The sequence below is a fragment of the Haliotis asinina genome, chromosome 11, assembly GCF_037392515.1.
Source record: "Haliotis asinina isolate JCU_RB_2024 chromosome 11, JCU_Hal_asi_v2, whole genome shotgun sequence".
Taxonomy (NCBI): Eukaryota; Metazoa; Mollusca; class Gastropoda; order Lepetellida; family Haliotidae; genus Haliotis; species Haliotis asinina.
This window is the reverse complement of record NC_090290.1, coordinates 20,098,810-20,117,606: the sequence shown is the minus strand read 5'-3', so window position 1 is coordinate 20,117,606 and position 18,797 is coordinate 20,098,810. Positions and strand designations below refer to the sequence as shown.

The window sequence follows — 18,797 nt, the reverse complement described above, 5'->3', positions numbered from 1 at the left end:
TCATCACATGACAGTGCCACGTACAACTTTGAAAGACTCTGGTTACAGCCGCCCCAACCAAAGTTAAGCCACGTCGCTGGGGATTCTTGTGTGAACAGCTGTTGACAAGCACAAAACCCTTTGAGTATTGATCGTAGCCACCTGATTAAACGTCTTCATAAACATTGATCAATAAAATAGACACCTAAAATCCACACATGATTCAACGTAAGTGTAAGTTAGCGATGTCAGTTTGATTCCATATTGATATACAGTAATTTGATATAAAGCAGCCTTGAACACAGAAGAAATATTCCTTCATTTCTGTTCAAAATATAGCATACACAACCACCCAACCACCCAACCACCCAATGTTACCCACGCCTGATCCCACATTTTACACACAGAACAGAACAATTTGTTTCTTTTGCACTAGCTAAAGAGATGGACAAAGCTATGAATCCTACAGGAAATTTTACGAGAAATTTTATTTTTTACCAATGATAAAACATCAAATTATTGTTTTAATGTGTTTACAATTCAAACCAAGAAATACCGATTCACCAATATTCATTCTCAGTGTCTGTGTCCCACACTTTCAGGCCAAAACCTCTGCAAAGCCTCAGCCAAAAACTCGCATTCTTAAAGAGAAAGTTTGCAAACCTCCCCCAGAGAGGAAACCCTACTTGTTTCCTTTTTATGTATTAAGTGACGTTGAATAACGTAGTAAGTCAAAGAGGACACATTTGAATGAAAAGGGCTTGCTAAGTCGCATATTTGTGACTCAAGAATGCCTGAGTGATGTCATTGAACATAGTTGTAATATGTCAAAACCTGTTAGTAGATATTGTAAAGTATGGAGCCTGTCATGAACAAAGCTTGAGGGGGGAATTTAAGTTTTTACTGCAATAAGCTGTCGAAAGTCATTTGAACGATTTCATATCAGTGTAGAAATGAAGACAGGACCTGGTTATATATTTGTAAACAATTTTCGTATAAATATTGTTTGAGTTAGATATCCTACCATCAAAATATGTTTTAATCGAATTTGAATCGATTGTAACATCGGAAACAATGGTAATGAATCATAACATCATAAAACGTTTTGACAAACTCACACCCGGTCAATCAATTTTCATAATTGTTCTTTAAGACATGGTAATGAATGCAAACTTAATCTCGTCACTATAAGGCTCGAATAATGCCTATGTGACGTAAAACCGGACTCAACTCAAATATAAAAAACGACACACAAATTCAAAGAACAAGACAATTCCTTTAAATATATGTGTCTCTACATTTCATAAAATGTATCAATTACTTTCATTATACTCAGTTATACTTAGAAGGATGAATTAAATCACTGTTAATTAACCCGTTCATATCAAACGGCAATATTAGTCCGAACGTATTGAATGTATTGAATGAACTAAAGCACATGTTGCAGTAATGGCTTCGTGTGTGTAGAGGTTTAAAATGTGGTACAGTACACTAAATGAGTCAATTTCCCATGCAAATATCATTCAAACAATCAAATGCTTTCAAAGAATAAAAAGGCACACGCTATATCCACATATGATATATGTTGAACAAGGATACATGTAGATACTGAAACTAGTTTAATGAAAAATGTCTGAAAGATACGTAAAATATATACATCATAATGCTGAACGTGCAATCAGAATTATAGGGCCATTGTGTTTATTCAGCACACCTTTGTTCCGCCGACCTTCACAACGAAGAAATTGCCTAATATGTGCAACGATGGTGACGTATGACATCACTACCCATGACCGATTTCTTTTCAAATGGCGGCTTCGCTCACAAGGGTACACAGAACTCTTCCCTTGATTTGTACATAAGTATGAGATATAAGTAATCAGAATGAATCTGGCTATCTGGGTATTGTTAAATGATTTTATCGTTTACATTGTAAATAACAGAAGAAGCCAGACAAGTACCGTTGTCGTTCTTTTGCGATTTTGCGTCAGGTATGGCGTCTTGCTGCACGGAAACTTTGACAGTTTCTTATGAATTATCAAATGATAGCGTTTTATCTATTTTTAATTTGCTATTTCTTTCTGCCATACTCTTTCTCTGATTATTCTAAATGTATGGAGCCAATGGAAGACGGCTGGAAGTCGGAACATTCACGAGGAATTCAAAACTGATTTAAACTTGTGTGTATATACTAGGCACAACGTTGAACTTACAGTAGAAGGATTGACACATAAAAGTCGCGTGCTGATTGTATTCGAACTCAGGTTTTAATTCACTTCGGACTGACAAGCCCCCTGTACGTGATACACATGCATCCTGAACCGCACGTGCATTGTAGGCCATAAAACTGACGGTAAACGTGAACCTCTATCACTTGTGAAAAAGCCACCTAGACATAAATGGCAGGCCATTGGGATGCTAGAGGGTGAACAATCACAGAATGCTGTTGCCCGGTTCTTCAGAAAGTCGCCAGAAGTGGGGGAACAGACACTGACGAAATGTGATGTTCAGTGATGAATCCCGCTTTGATTGCGCTTCACGGATGGTCGATCACGTGGGTGGAGAGCATTGTGCGAGAGCCACAGTACAGGAACACGATTCGTATGGAGGCGGCTCTGCCATGGTCTGGGGAGGGATTTCATTGATCACAAGGACCGATTTGGTTGTCAGGTCAGCGGTATGCGGACAAGATTTTACAACCACACATCGTTCCCATGGCTCACAGTGCAGGTCGAAACTTTGTCTTTCTGGACGATAATGCACGCTCGTGTTGAGCTCGTGTTTGCCGTGAACTTCTTGCAGCAACAAGGCGTTACAACATTACCCTGGTCGGCTAAGTCCCCAGATCCGCCCCCAATCGAACGTTTATGGGATGTTTTAGGGCGTCGAGTGCGTCTCAGGGATCCTGCACCCTCCAGTCTTGATACCTTAGGTAGAGCACTGCAACTCGAGTGACGATTGTTTCCAAGGGCGACAATCAGAGGGTTGGTGTCCAGTGAGCCTGTAAGGTGTCGTGCCTGTATTGCTTCTCATGGTGGACACACTCGCTACCGACTCTAATTATCTGACATACAAACTGTACAGCTGTGCTGGTTAAACCTAACGTTTTTCACAAAATCAAGGACTTCCTACATTTTTTGTGCTTTGCATATATTTAGAACTCTATTTGACTGCAAAGTGAAGGTTGAAGAGGAAGGACATATATGTCCCTGTGACAACCAAGGGGTTAAGGATGTAAAGCCCGTTGCTTGTCATTTCGTCAATTTTCTTCACTGCGTCTTTTGAAGTATATTCAAGGAACAGCCGATCGTTCTTCAGGTATAGGAAATTTCTGTCTCATGGCATGCAGATAAAAGTGGCTGTCGCGATTGGCAGCTCGATAAAACAATGCGGAAATAGAATATTGCCCGCTAATAGCCGCTTGTTCGGTAATACCCGACACTGCTCCACCTGTTTAGTCATACACTGTGCATGCACTATTGCATGATATATACATTTGACATAAGTGAAGAAGGTAATCCTAAGATTTGACGTTACTGACGAAGGTGACCCTAATAACCCGCATCACCAAAGACGGTAACCCAAATATTTGACGTTACTGACGAAGGTGACCCTAATAACCCACATCACCAAAGACGGTAACCCAAATATTTGACGTTACTGACGAAGGTGACCCTAATAACCGACATCACGAAAGACGGTAACCCAAGGTACTGACAAAGGCAACCTCAATAATCCACTTGACCAAAGAAGGTAAACCTAATATTTACATTTACATGTATAAGATAACAATGATATATGACATTACCGGAGAAGGTAACAGCGATTCACATCACTGAAGTAGATAACCCTAATATTTGATATTAGTGAAGAAGAGGACCTTAATATCTAACGCTACTGCAGAAGGTGACCATTATATTTGGCATTACTGAAGGTAACCCGAACATGTGATATAGCTAAACTGACTGCTGCTACATTTATACAACAGTGAAGAATGAAGCACTCATATTTGACACTGCAAAAAATGAGTGATTGAGTGAGTTTAGTCTAACGCCGCCTTTGGTATTATTCCAACGATATCAAGTCGTGGGGACACAAGAAATTGGCTTCACATATTGTACGCATGCGATGAATCGAATCCAGATCTTCGGCGTGGCGGGCGGCATAGAGGAAATTCGAACCGTTTGCAAAGACAGCGCCCTTAACATGACTGATAAACAGGTGAACAGCATAACAGCCTTCACATGTACACATACGGTTGCCAAACACCTCAGTCTTATCAGCTACGACCCCGACCTTGTGCATATATTTATTCGTTTCTTACTTCCTTGTTCAACAATATATATATCACGCCCAATCTGCCCATTCCCTAGCGACCTGAGAATGGACGCCAGACAATACGTAGTTTTGCTGTTGGCAGTTTCTGTTCCTTATTCCTTCCAATACAGCGGGTAGGCGATTTCACCTATATACTCTATACACTTTGTTTAAATGATGCCTTTTTGATTCGTGTTGAATTATTGTGTCATTCTGCATAAAGAAATTTATCGTCATAAATTAACACCAACCCTTTAACTTTTCTTCAATTGTCATTGTTAAAATATGAATCTGTCATTGAATCTTTTTCAAGTTTTTGAAATAAACATTATTTTAACTTCAGCCTTTAAAAAGCGTTAACTGGTTATGCTTGCGTTGTGTATGTCTGTAATGTCTGTTCATGCGTATTACATGTTAACGCTTAACGAGTCATTTTATCTACATTGCAAAACATACATGTACGTTTCACAATATGTTTCATACTGTAATGCGAAAAGCAGTTTTATCAAACAAGAATTCTGACACGAAGGTCGCGTCCCGATCGTGCAGATCGGTAAATTAACTTACAAATTTAGGTTTCGTATTTTCCCGATATTCAATAAAGAATAGAGCTATAGTAACTTTCAAATCCCATTTGCACACGATTCTAACTAATCTGTGTTTACATCGGTTCTGACAATATGTTACTGAAATTCTGTTTAGTATGAAACACAATCATTAATATTTTGTTTTCTTTATCAAATAAACCACATTTCTCATGTCCCCTGCCGTAATATTGCTGGAGTATTGCTAAAAGCGGCGTAAAGCTACATTCACTCACTCACTCCTGGATCAACGTATTCATTTTCTTTATGAATATTCGTCAAATGTAAATAGTTTGGGACATGTGTTAGTTTATGAATCATATTACGTGATGATTTCTGTTTGTCTATACTTTAGAGGGAACTGCTGAGTCCTTTGTTTGACATGTTACTGGTGGAATTTCTGTCACCCTTGAACGTCCAGGTTTGACTAGCTTCAGCAACCCATGTATGTTGTAAGTGGCCACTAATGGGATCGAATGGTCAAGCTAGCTGACTTGGTTGACACATGTCATCGCATCCCAACTGCGTAGATGCTGTTGATCACTGGATTGTCTTGTCCAGACTCGATTGTTTATAGACTGCCGCCTTATAGTTGGAATATGGCTGAGTGCGGCGTAAAACTAAACTCACCCACTATTACTGTGACTGAGTAAAAGTTTATTCACATTTACAGCTAGCTCAGTCTGTGTGAGGAGAGGCATAGGTCTCTAAAGTAGATTCAGTTGCATGTAATTCTTTTTAACAATCGTTCTTTGCTATTTTCAGGCATGTTTGTTCATATCAAGCGGTACAGTACATCAGCACGACAATCTGCACGTACCATTGTTGGTGGCAGTAAGTCACTAAATATTGAATTCACTTCGTATAACACCCTTGGCCCCTAGCATGGGCATCTACCTTGAGTTTTTGGCCATCTGTAGCCTGTTTCTACATTTTCTTATGAATAATATATAATCAAATATTTTTGAGTTCATTAATAGGTTTAAATTAAAATCTGTGATAAACTAGTTCTTTGTTGACAGGGTTTTATAACTTACCTTGTTTTTGTTATGAAATTATAACTTGTGTTTAGTTATGACATGCCTGAAATATTGCGAGGTGGCTTACATTCTTAACTCACTCACTTACTCACTGACTCACCCACTTACTCATTCGCTTCGTATAACATATCTTGAATGGACACTAGTACAATATATGTTTGCTTTCAAGGGTAATATAATTTCCATTAACTTCGGTGACTGGCTTTATATGGACTGATGCGTGTAATCTGGACTACTATTTATTTAGGGACCAAGGTATTACATAGATAATACAGAATTATATAACTTTGAGATGTGAAGGTATTGATTGGACAAAGGATGTATGTTCTAAGCAAACACCCGACGAAATCGTTACTGTAGAGTGGACAAGAGATAGTTCTATAAATCTGAAAACAAACAAACAAAGCAAAACAAAACAAAAAAGAAAGAAAACCACAAGATGATATAATCTGTTGCAGCTGCTGTGATCGAGAAGAAATTCAAACACCAGTTACATACATGACTTACAAGTGTTGCCCTGGCTGGACCCACAACGGAGATCAGAACTGTAACATTGGTAGGTTCCGTTTTCTCTCCTGTATCTTTAATGAGGCCAGCTAAATACATAGAGTTAAGCGCAGATCTGACAACTGACCCGTACTAGACTGTATGAGTACCGCCGTTTGGCTCTTGAGTTTGTGAGCGAAGGGCCCCACATTGTCCACGATTACGTGAAGTTGCTCCACCGACCACGTCAGAGTATTTTGAAGAAGACGTGTACAGCTACGCTCGGAATCAATTACATCGTCATGCACTGCATGTGCACTAGGCTACATCTGCTTTCCCTTTCACTAACCACATTTTGCTGATTGCTGTGCATCGCCTACTTCTCGTAAACGCACTCTACTCGCCGGGCCAAGTTATCTTTCTTTGCCAGTAATCGATTACAAATGGAAGATGCATGGGACATAAATATCTCTCACAAAACCCTAGTTTTTTTCGCCGATGTCTGTATTTGTATTAATAGAAACGTTGATGTATAGATTTGTGTCGGGTTTCATGACTATGTCTGTACTGACTGTGGTATATATATTTCTAGCTAACAGCTAACTAATTTATTATTAGTAATTTGTTTGGTTTGTCGTAATATTTCAGCGTAATCACGACAACATGTGTAAGAAATCCTGTCATGGACATTTCGATGATCAACGCCGCACACTGACAACGTGGCATGCTGCTCAAACTATCAACCACCAGTTTCTCTGATCTTGAATCGATAATTAAAAGGGCGTCATATATGTGAGATAGTATTGCTGTATTCGGTGTTAATCAACGAACTAACAAATATGACGAAATGTTGTTATTTATATATACTCGTACTACGTCCTTGCCGTCCTCAGTAAGAAATTAACCTCACATGCTGTTATATGTGCTTGTTCTTCAGCTCATTGCTACCCCCCGTGTGAAAATGGCGGTACTTGCTACTCCCCGGGCAGATGCAGATGCAGGGCTGGATACACAGGCAACACATGCAGTGGAGGTAGGACCTGAGTTTAAGTGCATCTTTAATGATAAAGCATCAATATGTAAGTGACGATATGCCTGTTCACTGTGACACAAGGACTGACTTATATTGGCTCTAGTTCATACTCTCTAATAACAAACCGAGGTGAACATGTATCCCCAGCAGCACGTGCTGTAGGCGTACTCAATGACCTGAGTGGTTATGATCTATTATTTAAGTCCTATAGATGTGTAGTATTTGATATGGGAATACCAGCATGACAGACGAGACTCACTTGAGTCGGACTAATGAAAAGGGCTAAGCACATAATATTAAAGCCATTGTTGGTGAATGGATAAAATATTGTAGACTTCAACCCCTGCTCTGATTTACCCATGTCTTGTTATCAGATTCTTGTACGTAACACAGAAATGTAAAACTGGTTTTAAGACTTGTCATGTAACATTGCTCTGTAGTCGAGAACATATATTTACTTTAGCTATTTTCAGAGACCGCCCTTTCTCTGTGTCATTCGTTTAGGGGATAGCACCCTTGTGGCCTAGTTGATAGAACGTTGGTCTGGGAACGGAAACACCAGTTGTTTCAGTGTTCCAGTTGAGGAGATCGATGCTCACTATGACAATCACTGTATGGTCTGGTTTAAATGCGATTATTTTTACACCAGTGCCATATTGATACTGTAGGATACAACTAAGTGCTTTTATACTGGTATTACTAAAACGGCCTCACACATCAAACATTCAGTACAGTAATAGTTTAGAGAAACACTGTCTCTAAATGTTGACAGGTTTCCTTTGCACGATATAAGGGGTGTTTAGAAGGAATGTATATTGCAGAACAATTTGTTTCAATCGGAATGGTATAGGTTTCGACTATTTTCGCTTTGTAATTTTTACATTCCCGTTGCTTCGTCTAATTTCCTGTTGCTTCGATTATCATCTTGTTGCCGCGATTATTTTCCTGTTGTTTCCTATTGCTCTAAACTATCCATAGTTTTGCCACTTTTATTAATTCTTTGTTGCAACGATTATGTTTCTACTGCTTCGATTACTTTCCCTACAGCATGATTATTTTCCTTTTGCATCGAGTATGTTCCTATTGTTGCGATTATCTTCCTGTTGCTTCGATTATGTTCCTTATGCTTTCATCGTTTTCCGCTTGATTCCTATTACTTCGACTATTTTCATTTTGTTTAGATTCATTTTCTTCTTGTTTCGATTACTTCATTGTTGGGACGATTATTTTCCACTTGGTTCAGTTATCCCGTTCCTTCGTCATTTTTGTCATGTTGAATTGAACATATTGCCTTTGGTTTGGTTATTTTCTTGATTTTTTTCATTATGTTCTTGATACTTCCGATTATTTTTCTATTGCTTCGATTATGTTATCATTACCTCGATGTTCTGTGCTTCAATTTCTGAGATTACACTTTTGTTACTTCGATTAATACGCTATTGCCTTGATTATTTTCAAATTGCTTCGATTATGTTTCACCAATTCCTTTCCTATTGGTTCTACTATTTCCCTGCTCCTACGATTATTTCCCCATTGATTAAATTATTTTCCTGTTGCCTTGATTACGTGTTTATTATTTTGATTCTTTTCCTATTGCTTCTGCCTTTTCCCCCTTTGCTTCAATTGCATTCCTTTTGTTAAGATTATTTCCCAGTTGCTGCGATTATTTTCCTATTGATTCAGTTATTTTCCTGTTTCCTCGATTATTGCTTTGATTATGTTCTTGAAACTTTGATTATTTTCTTATTGCCGTGATTAAGTTCTCGTTCTTTTGAGTTTTTCCTATTGAGTAGATTATTTCCCAGTTGCTGCGATTATTTTCCAATTGATTCAGTTATTTTCCTGTTTCGTAGATAATGTTCCTATTCGATATATTTTCCTGTTGAATTAGATATAACTTTTTTACTTGGATTATTTTCCTGAAGCATTGTAACATGTTCTCGTTACTTCTGATTACTAGACTACGTATTTTCCTGAAGCATTGTAACATGTTCTCGTTACTTCTGATTACTAGACTACGTATTTTCCTGAAGCATTGTAACATGTTCTCGTTACTTCTGATTACTAGACTACGTATTTTCCCTTTGCTTCGATTATGTTCTCATTACTTCTAAATTTTCCTCTTGCTTTGATTATTTTCAGGTTGCTTCGACTATGTTCTTGATACTTTGATTATGTTCTTATTGTCTTGATTACGTTCTCGTTACTTTGATGTTTTTCTTATTGTGTGGATTATCTCACTGTTGCTGCCAGTTTTGTAATTGCTTCAGATGTTTACAATTGCTTCAATTCTTTTCCCCATTGTTTCAATTACGCTTTCGTAAAATTTGTTATTTTCCTTTAGCATAGATTATTTTCTTACTGCCTCTGTGATTTTCCTGTTGATGCCAGGATGTTCTCAAAATGGTCTTAAAGTGTCACTAAAAATTTTTTATACTACACAAGTAGCAGAATTTGACTTTCGTGTTTTAATTATAATAAGTGGTTTCGCTTACATTCGGGTTTTATTACTACTTCTTCAAGACCCCAGTAAACAATATTCCACACGTGTGGGGCGACTCATAAAACATGAGATCTGGAACCTATGACGTCCGTGCAAACGAAGCCATTGATTAATATAGTCACAGACTTGACACGGAATTTTGTCCGTGAAGAAGAATATGATACACGGGACTCATTCTGTCTATGCTTTGAGCGTAAGCGTAATGTTGTGTGTTTCTTTTAGTGGACTGTAACCACGAACGTCCGTGTTTTCCTGGGGAATGTCAAGATAATGGCAAAACCGTTGTCTGCAACTGCATGGACGACTTTACAGGATCGTTTTGTAAGGAGTGTAAGTACAGATGTTTCCAAAGACAAAAAGGAGAAAGGATTAATTTTACAATATCTAAGAGAATCCCGGCCAGTCTTCATCGAAAACGTTTTGAAGCTTATCTGAAATAAATGTCACATGAACTCTAAACGAATGGGTCACTGGCCATAACTCGTCATAGGGTGGAGTGTGTAAGCCCCTCTCTGACCTGTGAAGGTGCGGGTTAGAATTGATCCTGCTTGTCGAAAGAGATGCCTAACGGGTTCCGGTGGTCAGGCTCTCTGACTTGGTTGACACATGTCATCGGTGTCCAGTTGCACACATAGATGCTCATGCTGTTGATCATATTATTGTCTGGTCCAGGCTCGATTATTTACAGACCGCCGCCATGTCCGTAATATAACTGAGTGTGGCGTAAAAATAAACTCACTCACTCACCATCCTTTTCTATTACGAAAAGCATAGGCTTTCACTATTTAATCAAAGGTGCGGATAATTTGAATTCATGTATTCTTTATTTACACAGTGAAACCTATCCAGGCACCGAAAATAACCCAGCTGCAAGCCAGCTTTTTATACCGCCGCGGACAGGAGGAAGTCTATGGTGTCATAGCGGACAGTTCAGGGAAGCCAGTACATGCCAACGTATGGACGAACCTGAACCAACTAAACAACCTCACTGTTACTGCCAGTGCGATGTCCCAATGCACAGATCTTCCCGCGCCCCCTGCTTATATAGAAGAATCACGTACTGGAATTACCAGGGCCTATATTAGACTTGGTAAGCAATGAGATTGGCACCTAGTACCAAGACACTAGGCTATATACTGCAATAAATCGTCTATGCACGATGCAGAGAATATTAATCACGTCTTTATCTTTGCTAATACGGTATTTATTGTAAACCTTACACCTATATCTTGATTCAGACCTACTTACAGAGAGTGAGTAGTGAGTAGTTTTTATCCATCTTTAGTAACATTCCAGCAATAAATCGACAATCCAAGAATAATTTGCAGACACAATTAAGCTGCATTTGTTCAATTCTGTAAACAGTTTCCATCGAACTGGTTTCATGTTCGTGTCTGAACGTTCAAAGACAGAAAGTATCTGTTTTTAAATTCCAGCAATATTACGGACAGGGACACCTTATTTTAAACTTATGCTCCAGGTCAGATCTATAATTTATGTGCTATCTAAATAATCAACACATCACAAAAAAGTATTCAAGCCATTATCACTGACGGAACTTCACCATTGCAGACATGAAATAGTTGAATGTCACGGTGAAAGTTATGTGTCCTCAAGATATTTCCCTTGTCCCCACGATTGTCCAGGACTGCGTAGTCGCCTCTTAGACCCAGTCAGTAATGGTGGCCTGGGGAATGTTCTCACACTCATCCTGCAGTTGCTGTACTTGTTGTAGGATCTCTCTCTGTTGATTGCAGACATTGATCAAGAGCATGCCGTAAAGGTTTGGGGTTCTATTTGGAGACTGTTAGGGCCATAGCATTACTTCGATTTTGTGGTTTCGTTAAAAGGCTATTGTGAGTCCTGCAGTGTGCGGTCGGTCGCTTTTGAAACTGATGTTTGCTTTAAAAACCTAACAGCTATGAAGAACGTCATCTGTAGTACATCGCCAAGATTGTTGTACCTGATCATATCCTATATCCCAGCGTTCCTCGCGACGACGTCCTTCTGTGTGATGACGGCTAAACGTGACTCGTCACCCAAACCAAACACGTCTTCTTAGTTGTTGTGGCCATACTCCGTGTCCTTGACACTAATAACGTCGTAGTCAACGATAACGATCAAACACGTCCTCTTAGTTGTTGTGGCCATACTCCGTGTCCTTGACACCAATAACGTCGTTGTCAACGATAACGACCAAACACGTCCTCTTAGTTGTTGTGGCCATACTCCGTGTCCTTGACACCAATAACGTCGTAGTCAACGATAACGACCAAACACGTCCTCTTAGTTGTTGTGGCCATACTCCGTGTCCTTGACACCAATAACGTCGTAGTCAACGATAACGACCAAACACGTCCTCTTAGTTGTTGTGGCCATACTCCGTGTCCTTGACACCAATAACGTCGTAGTCAACGATAACGACCAAACACGTCCTCTTAGTTGTTGTGGCCATACTCCGTGTCCTTGACACCAATAACGTCGTAGTCAACGATAACGACCAAACACGTCTTCTTAGTTGTTGTGGCCATACTCCGTGTCCTTGACACCAATAACGTCGTAGTCAACGATAACGATCAAACACGTCCTCTTAGTTGTTGTGGCCATACTCCGTGTCCTTGACACTAATAACGTCGTAGTCAACGATAACGACCAAACACGTCTTCATAGTTGTTGTGGCCATACTCCGTGTCCTTGACACTAATAACGTCGTTGTCAACGATAACGACCAAACACGTCCTCTTAGTTGTTGTGGCCATACTCCGTGTCCTTGACACTAATAACGTCGTAGTCAACGATAACGACCAAACACGTCTTCATAGTTGTTGTGGCCATACTCCGTGTCCTTGACACTAATAACGTCGTAGTCAACGATAACGACCAAACACGTCCTCTTAGTTGTTGTGGCCATACTCCGCGTCCTTGACACCAATAACGTCGTAGTCAACGATAACGACCAAACACGTCCTCTTAGTTGTTGTGGCCATACTCCGTGTCCTTGACACCAATAACGTCGCAGCCAAAGATTCCGATCAGACACGACTCGAAATGTCGTCTCGGGCTAGTACCAGTGGCACGTGCATGTAGACGGTTCTTGGCTGTCTGGGCAAGAATACTGTTCAATCCTGTTTTTTGCGGTAGCTGTGGAGTGACAGTGATGAGTCCACAACGAAAATTATGAACCCGCTGATCGTGGCCGACCGTGTTATGTAGGTCTCGCCTTGTTGGTGTGTTTGGTTGATTGGCACAATCCAACGTGGTAGCGTTGTTACGTTCACCCACCTTTTCTGTATTTTTGGTCTCATGTTGAAAGGGTAAGTTCATATTTGCTGTGTATTCTGTGTGACCATTTTTATCAGCATTTCTCTCCTAACCAACAGATTTTGAATGTTTCTATATTCTATGGAAATATTCATCTCTATTGTTTCTGTTGTTTTATATCATGTTGTATCCTTTCACCAAGGTGGCCCCCTTGTGACATCCACCTATATCGACCACATGTGTGATAACAACGTTGATTCCAAGCACCCCAGAGATATCGTTACTTGCTCCTTCGAAAAACAGTACATCAGCCGCCTACATGATGGAGACAAGTATGTAAAATCCCTTTCCATTAAACAGGGGTTTTGGTTTTGTGCACGGCATAATATAAAATATTTTTTTCCCAAATTACAAAATTTACACATTTACTGTATACACTTCTTACTTGACTGCACGTATCTGTCTACTCAAATCACTATTGCGTACTAATCCGTGAAGATCCGAGGTAGCATAATGCTTCAGCAACCCATCCTTGTTGTAAGTGGCGACTAACGGGATCGGTTTGTCACTCTCGCTGACTTGGTTGATACGTCATTGGTTCCCAATCGCGCAGACCGATGGTCATGCTATTGGTCACTGGACTGTCGGGTCCAGATTCGATCATTTACAGACTGCAGTCATGTAGCTGGAATATTGCTGAGAGCGGCGTCAAACAACACACTAACAAGGAAATCTATTACTTACTGCACACTCCCTATATCTCACTCGCTCACTTTTACAGTAAAAACTCGCTAACCCGGAAATCCTACGGTCAAGGCAAATACAGTAGGAAATGTCGGCATTTAGTCAGACTGAGAATACATTCGTGACTACTCGTGTCATTCCGGCAAGCCTGATTGCGTCACGTGCCTCTTTCGTGGCCATTTTTACGACTGGGCATTGTCGAGGTGGAAACGGGCATGGGGATGAAAAAAGTCTAGTACTATTACCAAGGAAAGATAACTCGGAAATTCCAAACATGGCAATACCATTAATATCGTATATACCTCGAGCAAAACAGCAAAATAGTCATTCCCTTTGTAAATATGTTTCTAATCGTTTAGTTTAAACATGATGTTTGAATTGTTGTTTGCATAGTTAAGCGAAGTTTGAATGTTCTATTGTACCGCCATTTTCGAAACACGTTTAACTACGTTTGTTTTTTTTGTTGTTGTTAAGACGCTAGTGGTCACGAATGACTGATATTACTTCGAAGAAAGGACTAATTAATCGGATAACAATAACCCCTTAGCTTGCAATACAACATCGCTACTATAAACACCATGCTGGTAAGAACATCTCAGAGTTACACATACTTTGGCATGATCTGAACACCGACTGTTCTTCTCCAGATTGAACATTACATTCCGGGTGACAAGTGGGGGCTACCGGAAGTTGTACGATACAGGAAAGAGACTCGTGACAGCTACGGAGAGTTTCATTGGGCATGAGACAGTCAAGTCAGTGGCGTTTAACATAGACTTGGTGGAGCCTATTTATAGTGACGCCGATGCGGCTTTTCGAATCACCCCTGAATTTACAAAGGTATCAGTATCAGTAAACAACACTGACTATACTTAACATTTGATTGCATACAGGTATAGGGAAAATATAATTCACATTTGTCATCTGATGTTTGTTGTTCATCCAAGCTAGATTGGGAAGTCGATGCCCAGTAGAATTTAACAAAAGCAAATAACACTGCCCTCTTTCTTACCACAGACCACCATCACATTGAATTGGCGTGGCTGGTCTGATGTTAATTCTGGAATGGACAAATACAAATGGGAAGCCTACAGACTTCTCCCTAGTAGAGGAGGGGCTCTGTCAGAGCTTTCAGGACCTGTAAATCACGGAGAAGTGCAACATACATCTCCCATCTCCTTCCCTGTGCCATTTCTTCCTGAAAAACCGGGGATGTATTCCTTCGTCCTTGAAGCTGTTGACAAGGCCAACAACTCTGTATACATGAGGAGGTTTGCACTGTGCGACAAAGAGTCATCTGTTACGACTGACCCAGACCATGTCCTGTACATACCGTCGGCATTGCAAGACCATGGCTACCAGTGGATAACTGACGTCTCCAAGCCACTAGTGATTACCTGGCAGAATCACTTTCGTAATTACGTTCACGAGACCGGCAAATATCTTAACAAAATCCTGCCTCTGAAGAAACAGATTGTGAAAGACCCACCAATCTACAAGCAAGTGATCGCAGTGAATGACGATAAGTATGAAAGAAGAACCACTGCGGCCATACCCAATTTGAGAGGAATCGTGAGGTTTCAATGGACCCACGCTGTCAATAGGACAGGGGGTACAATTCAACAAACGCCTCCCAACTGGAACGACATTCCCGGTTTGAACACTACTTTACACTTACCTCCAGGTAAAATGTCAGAAGCACGCGGTATTGTAAAAATGCTTTTAATGTGATTCCAGGAATCTTTCACAAGCCCGAACGTTTATACAAGACAGAATTATACATGCATTTGTATTGTACACGTAATTTATTTATTTTATTTTTTGCATCATGTAAACTGAAGGACAAAACATTTTAGACAAAAATATACCGAATGCGTAACTTCAAAATCAGCTAGTTACATTCAATTTCTTGTAACTATATGACTGAAATACTGTCTTAATCAATCACCCAAAGTCAGCAATAAATATCCATAAATAATATCCATAAATAAGTAGGATGCTGACACGTTTCAGAGAACTGCGTATTATTCATAACTTTAAAATCTTTCGTTCCAGATGTGTACTGAAAATCAATAATTTATCTACTGCGATTTACACCATAAAACGTAATGATCATAAAGTACATGTCACACATTTTTCTTGGTTTCAGAAAACGTTACCAGCGGGAGCACCGTTACTCTATGGATAAGAGCCTGGGACATCCTCGACAATAAGAAAGTGGACTCGACGAGTGTAACGTATGACTTTACGAAGCCACAGTTTAGTAAGATGACATTCCTTCAAAATGAGATATCAGACATCCCCTTCAGTTCAGGGTAAGCATTATGTGATAGAATACCGTTTACACTCACTGTTATTCAATAATCAGTCAGGTCATACTAACTGGACAATGTCTGTTATGTCAGTATGTGTGTTGCCAATCTTAATATTACCATTGTGTTTTAAGAATGAAATGTTTTATGGGTTTAGAATGTTCCAGGGCTCAAATGAATACAAAACACATTTCATCATAGATAATAATGTCATGCCTTATCTACGGAATACTGTCAGGGACATTCTCGCGATCTCGCATTCTCGTCATCTCGACCTTTGGAAACAAGTCGAGATCGCGAGAATGCGAGGTCGCGAGAATGCCTCTTACAGTATTCCATACTTATCTTATCTTGTCTTAATTAACAACATTTTTTAATATGTGTTGACGTATTCAATAAATGCAAAGTAATAACACGCGTTATTATGATAGGTTTGTGTATGTTGTGTTTTGTGTTTTAGATTGGAGTTGACCGTGCAGGACCCTGAGAGTGGCATTGATCACGTCGAGGTCAAGGTCACGCAGGTTGGCGCCAACGTTCTTACGAAGAGGAATTTCACCGTAGAGGCAGTTTCCGTAAGTACTCGCACGTTCTTTTTATCACAGCTGCAAGTCATAATTTTCATAATTTTCATTCATTCCAGTCGTGAAATAGGGGCATAGTATAGCTAAACATGAAACAGCTGACGGTGGAGGGAGTTGATACCCTTAGGACCTACATTTAACTGATGTTTAATTAGCGTAGTTCACCAGCTTACTTAGATGACAAACCTCGAATGACCTGCTATCATACAATATTGTGATAATGCACCAGTAATCACTTTACTACAGTAATTGAAGAAGTGACTGAATACTCCCATTAATAAATATTTTAACTCCAGCGTAAAATGCAAAATTTATTTTAATTCCTAAAATCACATTTAGTCGTAAGTTAACTGACCAACACTGATTCCTTTGGGGACTCTATAAGTTTAGCAGGTGAGAATAATATATTCTGAAATGTACAGATTTTATGAACACATAGCAAAACCAACACACCGGAAAATATTTCGTGTTTAATTATATACTCATGGAAAAAAAATAAGGGAACGCATGTTTCTTAGAGCAGTTCAAAATTTCTGTTTACTAACTTCAGTATCATCGTTTTCGTGAAGAGCGGTTCACTGAAACTTACCATAATGCTTTTCATGCACGTGCACTACATGCTCCTAAAGTTACATGCACTTAGATTTACACGTTACATGTGTGTGCACTGACAAACACAATGCTTAAAAACATTGTTAACATGGCGAGACAGTACTTACTTTGGCACAGAAATGGGAGGCAGTTGGCATGGTTAATGGTGGAAGCACATTACGACAGGTTGCAACAACAAGTCTGTTAGCGTGATATCCAGACTTTGGAATCTCTATAGAGCGACTGGTGACGTCAAAATGAGGCGTGGTCGTGGACGGAAAAAGAAAACCACCCCACGGGGTGACCGAACCCTACGCCTTGTTGCTCTGCGAGACAGGTTCAAATCCTCCTCCAAAATCAATACGGAATTCAGGCGAAGAACAAATGTCAGACTACAGTGCGTAATCGTCTTAAATCGGCTGGTCTAAAACGCCGCCGTCCATTGGTTGGAATCAACATAACTGAACAACACAAGCGCTTGAGACTGCAGTGGGCACGGAACCATGGAGGAAGAACTGTACGACAGTGGAGAAACACCATGTTTAGTGATGAGACCAGGTACACACTAGACCATAATGACGGTCGAATTCGAATTGTGGAACGTCACACTGCCTGCACCATCAAACAGTGTGATCGTTATGGAGGGGGCTCTGTTATGGTGTGGGGCGGGTTTCCCTTTAACCACAAAACAGATCTTGTACGTGTTGATGGCAGGATAACAGGTGTACGATATCGTGACGAGATCTTGAACTCGATTGTGATCACCTTTGCGCGTACAGCAGGTCAAATGTTCGAGTTCCAGTATGACAATGCCCGCCCTCACATGGCTCATGTTTGTCGGGACAGACTGAGGGCTGCAGGTGTCCGGGTGTTGCAGTGGCCGGCTAAAAGTTCTGACCTCAACCCCATCGAACATCTTTGGCATGCTCTTGGCCGCAATGTTCGGAACAGACCTGTTCAACCCAACAATTTGGATGAACTCTCCAGGAGGAATGGCGTAGAATTCCGATTGGTACCATCCATACACTCATTCGCAGCATACCACGACGATGCCAAGCAGATCTCCAGAGACATGGGGGACACACCCGATATTGATTTTCCTCACTTGACATAGCCTTTTTATCTGTATGAACTTGTCTCGTACTGATTCAAAGATTACACGTCACAGTTATTCCATGCGTTCCCTTAAATTCGTCCATGAGTATATTTTTCTGACCTGTAAGACATTGATTCCGTATGTGCTGCAGTGTGTTCTGCCTGAGGTTGTCAGGTTGGTTTATGGTAACGTAGACTTCAACCTAGCCAATGAGACTCTAAGAATTAGTGTGAGGTGATACACAATGTTCACCCTGCTAAGACCGTA

General features: G+C 40.1%; 1 protein-coding gene across 1 annotated transcript in view; it reads left to right on the top strand.

Annotated features, from left to right (window-relative positions):
• The first annotated feature begins 4,349 nt into the window (after positions 1 to 4,349).
• The window catches only part of LOC137255240 (uncharacterized), a 29,957-nt gene continuing 15,509 nt past the window's right edge, over positions 4,350 to 18,797 (top strand). Inside the window, exons 1-11 of the mRNA XM_067792677.1 lie at positions 4,350 to 4,430; positions 5,646 to 5,714; positions 6,379 to 6,476; positions 7,344 to 7,439; positions 10,165 to 10,272; positions 10,778 to 11,032; positions 13,406 to 13,535; positions 14,595 to 14,787; positions 14,965 to 15,631; positions 16,097 to 16,262; positions 16,720 to 16,834. Coding sequence (XP_067648778.1) covers positions 4,363 to 4,430; positions 5,646 to 5,714; positions 6,379 to 6,476; positions 7,344 to 7,439; positions 10,165 to 10,272; positions 10,778 to 11,032; positions 13,406 to 13,535; positions 14,595 to 14,787; positions 14,965 to 15,631; positions 16,097 to 16,262; positions 16,720 to 16,834 — 1,965 coding nt within the window. The 5' untranslated portion in view covers positions 4,350 to 4,362. The remainder of the gene's footprint in view (positions 4,431 to 5,645; positions 5,715 to 6,378; positions 6,477 to 7,343; positions 7,440 to 10,164; positions 10,273 to 10,777; positions 11,033 to 13,405; positions 13,536 to 14,594; positions 14,788 to 14,964; positions 15,632 to 16,096; positions 16,263 to 16,719; positions 16,835 to 18,797) is intronic.